The following is an 11,378-nucleotide window of genomic DNA, read 5'->3' on the forward strand; positions in this document are numbered from 1 at the left end:
ATCATAAAAGACTCAGAGTGTACCGTAGGACAAAACCACCCAATGCGGGTGATGTTGTTTGTTTGCGGCTGTGGCTGCATGTTGTCTTTCTTGTTTTAGAAACAGGCGTCTCGGCAATTCGAGTAGACTTTCAATAGTCTTGTGCGCGTATCCTCTGCTGGAATAGAATATGCTAGGATCTTATATGAAACACGAGGTCTAGTTTGAGGATTTTCAACACTAGCGGTTATAAATAGGAGAAGCTATGCCTGGGCGACAACCTCAAAGTTTCAAAGAGTTGTACGCTCTGTTAGCAGGCTAGGAGACATCCCTTTTTTAAGCATATATGATAGATCAACCCTGCTGGAGCTTTTGTGGTTGAGGTGTGCTACCGTTAGGGGGTATCATTGTAAGTGAGAACGCAACACAACCGTTGTCTCGCCTCTGCAGATATGGCTGCATAAGGCCGCAGAGGGTAATAGCACTGCGGTTCCCACAGCAGGCTACAATTTGTGCGAGAGATTGGCTGTTCTTTGATAGACGAACCAATGCTGGCGCCCGCAGCCACCGAACAAGGCACCTCATGTTTCAATCGGTAAAGAGCACTGAGGTGGAACGATGCATATCATATCAGGAGTCAGAGAACCAGGTGAATATAGTATAGTAGGTAGGTAACGTTTTGAAAACTGCCGTCAGCCGTTGTGGCTTTTGAACTTGCCCAACTCGCCGCCAAACACGTTGCGAAAAGAGTGGGCGGGGGTACGTAAGTAGAAGACCTCCCATCCACTTGCAATCTAAAGGTATTACCTTAGGTAGAGCTTGTCTTGGCTGAGTAGCGGTTCCCTCCCTGTAAGAAATCATAGGCAAGGTACGTAGTGAGTGGCTTCCAGGCACCGTTTGTGAGGATCATGGGGTAAGGTGATTGGGTCGGGTTCTTGCATTCGAGGGGCTTTTGTTTGTGCGTGCTAGCTTAAAGGAAGTGGAGGTAGTAGCTAAGGTAAACAATGCCAAGTCCTTGTTTTGGGTGAAGTCGAGATCGGGGTTATCGAGCTAAAGAGAGACGAAGCCACCAAATAAAGGGTCCCGTCCCCTCGTCCCCTGGAGGCGTCCTGTGGAAAGAGACCCCTAACACCGCTAAAGAATCGCCCCGAGAGACTCAGTTGGTGGCGTCGGGTCCTTGCCTTGAAACCCGAGGGGACAAGAAATATAGGTGGGCTCAGCCACAATCAGCCCAACTTATGGTTCCATCCAATCCGTCTACACCTCACAGGCAGTCAGTCAGTCAGTGTTTCCTTTCCATTCCCTCCCCACCGGGCGGCCAAGCGATCTCCATCTCCATCTCCGTTTCCATTCCCAATTCCAACTCCATTTGCATTGCATCTGCATCTTTGCACCTTGGAGGTATATTTGCCTCTCTGTCACCTCTTCTCATACAGTACGGGCGCGTATTCGCCTGCGTCGCCTTGTGCATCCCCGCTGTTCATCATTTCCGAAAGACCGTGCTGTCTCGACGACAAATCGGCCCAGCCAGCCAGCCTGTCTGTCCTGGCACCGAATCATTGATCTCCCCCCGCCGCTGCGGATTGCGAAGCTCTCCCCGTCAGAACAGGCACACAAAGCTTCATTCGCCAATAGCTGCTCCAACGTTATCATCACTGTTGTTGCCTCGGCCCAAATCCATTTTGACTCGTTCCTCGCGATTGTCACAGTGCTTATTGCGCTCCAATTCACTGCTCATACCTTAAAACTGCGACGGAACTCTTCCTGCCCAATCTCTACTCCACGACCTGACCCAACTCAAGGAATGTGAGCGTCCACTTCAACAAAGTCTGACTCAAACACACAACTTGGACAGTCCCCGGCATTATAAACTAAATATCTGTGTGGGTCGCCTTTCCAAATTGACATGGGCATCATGAACGAATACCACCCGCCGTCGGCGAACGAAGCCTTCTCTCCTTCACAGGAGCGAGACCGATCCGGCAGCATGTCCTTGGGCAATATCCCCTTGAGTCCTCAGGGGCCCCCATCAGACCACGGCGGTGCTGCAGTCGACGACGCCATGAACAAAGACCAGAAATCCGACGCCGATACCACATCGCCTACGCAAACATCAGGTCCATCCGGTGTGAATTCCGAACAGATTAAGCAAGTTTCGGACGTTTTATCTTCCGAGGTATGACATGCTTCAGGCAAAGAATAACATGCTTAATGTCTGGATAATGGGCTAATTGTATCCAACAGATTGGCATTGTTACGCTACTGAATCGTCTCAAACAGAGTATAGCTTCAGCAAAGGTGAGAGACCAACTGGCTTTGACCCAGCTTCCAACGCTCAGGTAACCCGGTTTACTAACGTGGGATTCTAGGAATTTGCATTGTTCCTCAAGAAACGATCGAGTCTAGAAGAAGACCATGCCAATGGCATCAGAAAACTCACCCGTACCACCCAGGAGGTCATGCGCCGACCCGACCATCGGCAAGGCACATTCGGTAACGCATACGAGGCTATGGCAAGCACCCACGAACGCATGGCTGAGAATGGCATCGAGTTTGCCAAAGAGCTACACCAGATGCATGATGAGCTTATGGAGCTCGCTGGTGTTGCCGAGCGCAGCCGGAAGTCATGGAAGCAAAACGGCTTGTCCGCTGAGAACAAAGTGGCAGAGATGGAGCAGACTATGCGTAAGAGCAAGGCCAAGTACGACTCTCTTGCTGAGGATTATGAGCGGGTCAAGACCGGCGAGTCGCGCCAGAGCGGCAAAATGTTTGGCCTCAAGGGACACAAGTCAGCGCAACAGCATGAGGGTGAGCTGCTGAAGAAGGTTCAAGCAGCCGATTCTACCTACCACGGGCACGTCCAGGCGTTGCAGGCTGAGAAGGCTCAGCTTGTGTCAACGACACGCCCAGAAGCCATCCGAGCTCTTCAAGACTCGATTAAGGAGATTGATGCAGGAATCTCATTGCAGATGCAGAAGTTTGGTAAGTCTTTCCCCAAGTATTCTGGGTCGTACAATCGCAGCTCATTTGTCATTTAGCCTCCTTCAATGAGCGTCTACTATTAAGCAATGGTCTGAGTGTCAGCCCCATTCAGGGTCCTGGGGCCCAAGGCAGCTTTGCTCAACGCAGTCTACGACAGGCTGCTTCTTCGATTGACAACGACAAAGACTTGAATGACTATGTCACGGCACAGCACAGAAGTGTGCCTCCCAACACTGGTGAAATCAAATATGAGCGCAATCCAGTAAGTGGCCACTGGCAAAATAATCAGTACTGTGGCTAACAATTTAGGCACTGAACCCTCCGGGCTCCAGCAGCCAGCATAATCCAGGAGGCCCTGTCCAACAACCCGCAGCTGTTGTGCAGTCACCAGTATCACAGACGCAGCCCCAAGGTGGTTTCTCCGGACCACAGCCTTTAGGTCCAGGATCAAGGACTAGTACCCTTGGTCTTGGCCCTATCACTGGCGTTACTGGTGGTGACCCTTCATTTCCCCCGACTGATGACCCTCGACCTTTTTCGCAGCCTCATAATAGGAGCTTTAGTCAAGGTAACATGCCAGTGCAACAGGGCACTCCTAACCAGCAATTTCCAGGTCGGGGACCCAATCAACAACAGGCACCTGGTCAAAGATATAACAATGGGGGCTCTATCAGTTCGTCTGGGCCACCGCAACTTGGTGCTCTGCCCTTCCAGCCTGGCGGTTCCCCTCCTCAACAGCCAGCTCCTGGCCAAGCTCCTCATGAACGTTCAGGAAGCGGGGTAAACTCGGGACAAGGACCTCCAGGTGCTACACGGTCACCACCTCCCTACGGAGCTTCTAGCCACCCTCCCCCTGGGCCTGGGCCTTCCGGCCCTGCCAGGCCGATGTTCGGCTTGCCACTGAGTCGTCTCTATGAACGTGACGGCTTGGCAGTACCAATGGTTGTTTACCAATGCATCCAGGCGGTGGATATGTACGGCCTTAATGTGGAAGGCATATACCGCCAGTCTGGGTCCATGGCTCATATCCAAAGACTAAAGAATATGTTCGACACAGGTTCGTCATGTTCTACTTGTAGAAAGTACAGAGCTAATCACATAGCAGAGTCATCCAACCCTGCGCTCGATTTTAGGAATCCCGAGAACTTTTATCATGACGTCAATAGTGTTACTGGCCTGTTGAAGCAGTTTTTCCGCGATCTCCCCGACCCGCTGCTCACCCTCGAGTATCATGATAGCTTCATCACAGCTGCCAGTACGTCGCTCCAATTCCTTCCTTCCGTGTGTCTACCTCTCCTTGGCAAATACTGACTGATATGCACAGAACAAGAAGATGATACGGTGCGTCGCGATTCGATTCACGCGATCATCAACAGTCTTCCTGATCCCAACTACGCCACACTGCGTGCTCTCACTCTTCACCTCTGGAGAGTCATGGACAACAGCCACAACAACCGCATGAACTGCCACAACCTAGCCGTCATTTTTGGCCCGACACTCATGGGCACTGATCCCAGCACCGCAATTGCCGATGCGGGCTGGCAGATTAAGGCCATCGACACTATCCTGCAAAACACGCTCCAAATTTTTGACGAGGATTAAACTTGTATGTAAGCGCCTCGCGTTGGTTAAGGGCATAATATGTAACGCTTGTTGGAAGAGGCGGGGAGGGATGTTTATATCTATCCATGTTGGCTGCTTTTACGTTGCATGGCGTCTCGTATCTAATGCATGTTCGTTTCTTCTTGTGCTTGGAGGTTAGTGTAAAATCACTGGGTGGCAAACGTGAGCGCTTTTTTTTCTCTCCTGTGCTTCTTTTGCGCTTGTTCAGTTTATCTCTTACTTGGTTTCTTACGTGTGATGGCATTTTGTACGTGACAGGTTAGACTCACAGTCATAAAAGCAAGGTAATTTAAACGGGTTGCTGTAGGGTAGGCGATATTGCATGCCGTTTCTTCACTCTTCACATATGAGACTTTTCAACAAACGCGACTGATAATACCTATAGACGATGCAATGCAGGTACTGACGGCTATAACTAAGACTTTGTATAATGGTGTCGATGGTCTGGTTCTCCCGTCACCGCTGGTTGTAGGAACTGAGCTAGAACAGCTTTTAAATCACTCTATACACATGATTTTCACGAGCACAGCCAGTATTGACATCTTTCGTATACACAGGTCCGATGACTACTGATGATGTCCATTGTTCATGGATCTCGAACCACTCCCACGGGAGTAATCACGGCACTAGACTCACGTATCACAGGGGGTGCATCAGTAAAATCACCGCTTTCTAGTGTGGTATCCCACTAGTCAAAATAGTGATATGATGCTAATCAAGCGACTTGATTGAAGTTCTATGCTATTCCACTCCAACGAGTAATGTAGATAAATGCAGCGGGCCTTCTGCCCTCTGTTCTCATCAGACACCAACCTTGATTTGATGTCTTTCGTACATGATAAATGCTCAAGTATCGTGCGTGTTCTGTGCTCGACATATCATCAGCCGTTTCACCAGTCCTCTTTGTAGTCAGCGCCATGCAAAAACACGCAAGCAAACCCCAAAAAGCAGGAACAAAAAGAAATGCGTCATCTTCCCATAAAAGACAAAATAAAATATTCGACGAGACCATTGATGCACTATGCCCCTTGTAGCCCAGAATAAACAATACTGAGAATAATATCCGTCTTGCAGTGCACATTATCGCTTATGCCAACATGCCTGAGTTCCGTAACAGGGGTATAGACGTGAGAAGAAGGAAAAGAAAACTTAGATACAGTCGGGCACATGATAATGTTGGTGATGATGATGGTGTAGGGAGAAGCCTGAACGCTGTTCGCGCCATGCTGTATGAAGGGTGTCAAAATCTTTGACATCAATAGTTTGGTTTGTGGAGGTGAGAAAGATGCAAACCTATCTTGAACAATCTCACTGAAGCTTGATAGCTTCAAAAAGTCCTAGACTTAGGCTCGTATCGTTCTCACCAACATTGGGAGTCGGTTCGCTAAGCACCTCCCAGCGACGGAGAACGAAGGGACTCAGACGCTCCTGGACTACTGGCCCGATGCCGTATTGCGCGCCCATGCCACGAGCGGCAGCACTCTGAGGCGTTGCTGCTTTTTCTCGGTGGGACAGCATAAGATTGTCTGATGGAGACGGTGGTGATGAGCTGAATAAATAGTAAAGCCGAGGGTCAGATGATGTTCCCGGGTTGGGCATTCCGCCTGGGGTTAACAAAATGGCCCTGGCACAGTTGGCTCGCAGTTCCTCAGGCAGGGCATCTACCAGGAGAATAGCAATGTCGAAGACCTGCTGGACAAGGGAGCCAACAGTAGCTGGCGACAGTGTTTCCAACTCAAGTAGTAAACCGCAAAGAACAAGGACAATGCGTGCTCGAACATCGTGCACGGGTGGGATAGGAGGCCGTGTCGCCGAAGCCGTGGGAAGAGGGGCTGATGGTGGCTCGGACGACAAGCTATGAAGGTTCACAAAACGAAGCATAGCGGGCAGCCAATGCTGTAATACGGCAGCGTGACAGTTGGGACGCTCCTGAGGCCCTGCCGCGACGATTTCCCACAGGTCTGTCAGCTTCTCGACCATGCCCAAGGATAACTGTGCCATCTTAGGGGGAGCTTGGCCCGAGATAATAGCCTCCACGACTTCTAGTAAGTTCTCGGCCATGCGGAGGGACTGCCGTGACACAGTGTCGACAAGCTCTGGAGTCTTCGACGAAGGGACCAAGTCGAGAAATCCAGTTTGAGCCTGTGTCTTGAGATGCTGGGTAATGTCATCACTCAAACAAGGTAACAGACTGGTCCACATGATGTTGCCTGCTTCAATGGCTCGATCCATCGCCCTGGCGAATATCTCGAAGCGAGAGGAACTCTGATCTTGTCCCTCAATTGCGCTGGGCTGTGGCAATGACAGATCTAAGTTAAGCTTCAGCTGGCAGAAAGGCAACGTCAACTCGTTGGCAATCTGTAAAATATGATCGAACGAAATTTGAGTATCGCCCGAGTCTCCAGGAATAAGGAGTTTCGTGGTCACCTTGCGGACGAGACCTACAGCTTCAGCAGGAAGCGCTTTTATGCCTAACGCATTTGAGACTGCGGAGGAATCCACCAGAACAAGAGTTCGTAAGGTCTCGAGCAGACTTTCTTGGCACTCAATATTGTCAAGAGGAAACTCGGTGCCATTGACATGGTTTCTGACAGTCGAGTACTCGAGCAAAGCGTTTCGAACAAGATTCAGCAATCCTTTGGACTGCTCAAATTTGGCGCACTTTTGTTCGGTATGAAAACGGTAGGCTTCCTCAGCTATAAGCCCTGTTGCTTGGGGAAGCGGCATGATGACGAGTTGTAAGAGTTCTTGTAAGTATGTCGCAGGACCTCTGGACGACTCTGGGGCGAGATTCTGGATATTCGCGAATGGAGGACTTGCAGTGCTCATTATAATAGGCATTGTCAGACACCCTGTAATGATGAGAAGTGGGAATAAAGTAGAAAGGGAGGAGCGGTTCGGTATCGAACGAATATGACTTGTCCAGTCGGTCATGAGTTTATCAAAATGGTGAGCATCAAAAACTCGTATTCTCGCGAGTAAAGTTGCCAACACCCGCCGCGTATCGTCCTCCTTCTCCCACCCACGCTCAAGAGCAGGAATTATCATTCGGAAAAGCTTGTTCATTGTTGGAGGATCCAACCGTGTTCCACTGGAAAGTGTTTTCTCAACCTCTTCAGCCACATTGCTCTCAGTTTGGTGAGAGGGGGTTGCCACGATGTCGGAAACCGGCGAGCAAGCATCAATAGCGTTGTTGCGATCATTTTGGACGAGTTCTTGGCGAAGCTGGCTGGCAATCACCGCATGACCAGCCATACGTTGCGCAAGACTGTCAAGAGCTGCAAGTAGCGGTCGTGGAACGAGTCTTTGCTCCTCGTTCATCATTCTAAGGCGCTCGATCAGGCTGTTAAACAGTTCATCTGCGCTATCCAAGGCGCAGAAGATTTGCAAGTTTGAATGGACAGTATCGGCAACGGACGCCAGAACGTCAGAATCGGCGGTCTTCGCGCAAGCTCCAAGAATGTCGGATAACATGGCGTAATCTTCGGCAGTTTCCATAATGTCTCGAACAGCGGTGAACATAGTCAGAGATAAAGGGTGGCCCTTCATGATGAACTGCCCAGTTAGCTCATCGCGCAAATGTGCCCCAATGCTACTCCTTAGAGCAGTACTGCTACCACCCATCCGTTGCAATAGCTTCTTGAGTGGCATTGGCTTCCGCCCTGACAACGGATCATTTGGGAGTAAAGGGAGCCCCACAACATGTTTCACGACTCTGATTGCATTGGCGATGTCTTGCTCCTCCTCAGCGACCGAATAGTTGCCAGCTCGTCTTAACAAGTTTGCTCTTTCAGCCCTTTTCTTCTCAGATAGGGAATGGAGCGGAAGTTCGACTAGCAACCTGCTGGAACACGGACCTGAGACGGGGTCGATTTCCGCGGCACAATGATAACCACCACGAGCGATAGTCCACTGCATATATTGAGAGACGGAAAAGTGGCCAGTTCGAACAAGCTCCGTGACAAGGTGATAGACGAGGTTTTTCCGTGCCTTATCGTTGGGGGCGATGTTGTCGAGTGTCTCGAGGATGGGCGTGGTAGGGTTCACACGAAATTGGCTCCATTGCCGAATTAAACGGGCTGCGGCATAAACCTTGGCTAAACCTGGACGATGGAACGAAGTTGCCCACTCAACTACTGTTCTCATTATCAAAGCCTTGTTCTCACTCGTTGCCCAGCATGTTGCGGCTAAATGGTTATCGCTAGACTCTTTCAAGGCAGCATCAAGCAACTTGACTAGCTGACTCCGCCCAGCAGGAGGAGAAGCAGTACTGGACACTACCAGACGTGAGTTTCGTGAATTAATGGCATGTAGTGCCTTTCGAGCCTGCCCATCATCAGAGCGCAGACAAGCATGTAAGGTATCCTTGTAAGTCGACCAGGCTCCAGGGTTGATGAAGCTCTCTGGGTTAGAACGCATTAGTGAGCCGAGCAAAGCTGACAGTCTACTGGAGAGTTGCACGAGAAGATCCTTATCAGGGTCGTTGGATATCTGGTCTTGCTTAGTCAAACCGTTTAGAATAACAGTGGCGTCTGAACCTACCACATGCAAGTGGCTGAGTAGAGCAAATACAAGCCTCCGGCCATACTTGCGTGCCCTGAGAAGGTCTTTCCAGTAAATCTGAGCAATGAGCAGCCACATGGGAATACGCGACTGAAGGCTATTCTCAATTCCAGATACAACCCAGTCAAGGTAATGATCTCGATCTAGCAACTGCTCTGAGTAAAGGTTCGTTGCTAAGCGGATGCTGTATGACAGTTAGCTGCCTGCTGTGCTTCTAGACCTAGAAGCATATCAACTTACGCATATGTGACTCGCTTCCTCCAGTCATTCTCGCCAAACCCAGCAACAACGGCATCGACAAATTGCTCAACAAAAACGGTCCAATCGCGAGCCCATTTCAGTTCACCACCCATGACAAAGGCACCATTGACACCCTTCCTCTTCAACCCCCTGATCTCATTGGCACCGACACACTTTGCTAACCAAACAGCTCGCTCGGCGGGAACATTCTTGTTCAAGCATTGGTCGAGTAACGTTCTTCCGCGAATGCCGTGGGGGATTGTTCGGCTGAGGCGTCTAAGAGATATCGCGGGATTGGCAAGGTCTTTGAGCCAAACCTCTCTCTTCGTATCTGTGAGCGTAACTCGAGGTGGTGGTTTGAAAGTCGAGGGCGCATTGATCTGTCCTCGATGTCTGCGCTGAGTCAGAACTCCCATGAAAATAGTGGACAGTGCATTCAGGCCAGTCTTTTGCTTCAGAGCCGGGAAGATGGCAAGCTTAGCAGACGAAGTTTCGGGAACGTTCAAGTTCACCTTATCCCATGTCCCTTTGGTGATCGCTTCGCTGCTCCACTCGTCTTCATAATGTGCTCCATTCCAGGGAAAGAAATCGGCGTATCCAGAGTTAAGACCTTTGCTGAATGGGTCAACAGGATTTCGTACTACGGTTTCGGGTCGGTTGGCTGAGAAGTATCGTGGCGCGACGGAGGGAATTTCGACGGTGTATGGTTTTGGCCGGGCATCTTTCTTGGCTGGTGCTGGCGCTGTCGCTGTAATTCGAGGAGCGAATCTCGGTTGTGAAGGTACCGGTCGACGTGTCGGCATCGGCATCAAAGTTGAGCTGGCGCTGTCGGCAGGGCTGCCGACCATAGCTTGAAAGGGATCGGAATTGGGTATTCGCGAAGGTGTAAGAGACTGCGGCGATTCGGATGTAGGTAAGGAACTAGAAGAAGCATTGTGTGACAACTCGAGCCGAAGACGTGAGCCTCCTCTTCTAGGTGTTGTGTGATAACGATTAGGGGTAGCATCGCCGGCGTCGGCGGTTAAATCGATGAAAGAAGCATCCTTTCGAACTGGCGAGGCGGCCGCCATAAACTGCTGCTGATGTGATAATGATCGCTGGGGCGGGGGGCGCTGGACTGGTAACGATGATGAGCTCACGGAACGCTGAGGCGGCCGCGGATGAGCGCCCATTGTGGTCCGCGAGGTCATTTCTGGGTCGTGGGCGGAGGCGCCATTCCGAAAAATCTAAATAAATGGGATGTGATGGTGACGAATGACCGCAGTAAACGCGACTCCTGGGAATGGTACTGCGATGCCCTACAGTGTTCGGTGGCGCCTCAATACTCGAAGGTGAAATGGGGTTCAAGGTTTGCGTTCCCTATAGTCGCGTTGTCGTTGATACGTAGTTTGATGAGCCAGCCGCGCAACAAGAAGCATGAATGGACAAGGAATCAACGTGATTCGAGAATCCGAACTCGATTATTACCCATGCGTTCTATCATCCCCCAAATATCACAGCCGCCGTTGCCGTTGTTGTTCCGGATCGATAGAATGGAGCCACGCACGCGAATGGCTTCGATTCGGTGGAGTTTGGTTGTTCGAGTCAAAGAGGAGGAAGATACGGATGCACAAACTGGAAAGAATAGTGTCGAGATAGCGAAAGTATGTACACGAGCGGCACGGAACCCCGACCGAGAGCGGCAACTGTCGATGAATGGATTATGAGATGTATAGATGTGGATGGGGTCAGACGGGGCGAGGTGATGTTAGGTAGGTTGAGTTAGAGCGTTTCTGAGGTGAGGCAAAGGCAAGGTTGGCAAGGTACTAACTTAAAAAGGCCCTCAAGAGGAAATATGGAGACGAGACAGGAGCGGAGATGGAGGTAGAAACTACCAACGGAGAGATGGCTAATGTGCCGCGACAACAGGGCTTTTGCGTCACAGGACCACCTTGGACACTAGATCCGCAAAGTACCAATTACATAGCTTCGATAAGTTTTACATGGATCCC

The 11,378-nt window shown here is 50.5% G+C and overlaps 2 protein-coding genes across 2 annotated transcripts; one reads left to right on the forward strand and one right to left on the reverse strand.

Annotated features, from left to right (window-relative positions):
- Nucleotides 1-1,894: 1,894 nt before the first annotated feature.
- On the forward strand, nt 1,895-4,563 carry FTJAE_13042 (GTPase-activating beta-chimerin; the record flags this gene model as incomplete). The annotated part of the gene is made up of 7 exons (XM_037346144.1): nt 1,895-2,155; nt 2,224-2,277; nt 2,349-2,961; nt 3,018-3,223; nt 3,271-4,018; nt 4,067-4,216; nt 4,286-4,563. The coding sequence occupies 7 exons, from the start codon at nt 1,895-1,897 to the stop codon at nt 4,561-4,563; spliced, it is 2,310 nt and encodes a 769-aa protein (XP_037199929.1).
- Nucleotides 4,564-5,892: 1,329 nt separating this feature from the next.
- FTJAE_13043 (SRB8-DNA-directed RNA polymerase II holoenzyme and Srb10 CDK subcomplex subunit) lies at nt 5,893-10,559 on the reverse strand (the record flags this gene model as incomplete). The annotated part of the gene is made up of 3 exons (XM_037346145.1): nt 5,893-9,075; nt 9,127-9,331; nt 9,388-10,559. 3 exons carry the CDS (start codon nt 10,557-10,559, stop codon nt 5,893-5,895), a joined length of 4,560 nt encoding a protein of 1,519 aa, XP_037199930.1.
- Nucleotides 10,560-11,378: the final 819 nt, after the last annotated feature.

This window comes from Fusarium tjaetaba (genome assembly GCF_013396195.1).
Source record: "Fusarium tjaetaba strain NRRL 66243 chromosome Unknown NRRL66243_c0000382, whole genome shotgun sequence".
NCBI classification, from domain to species: Eukaryota; Fungi; Ascomycota; class Sordariomycetes; order Hypocreales; family Nectriaceae; genus Fusarium; species Fusarium tjaetaba.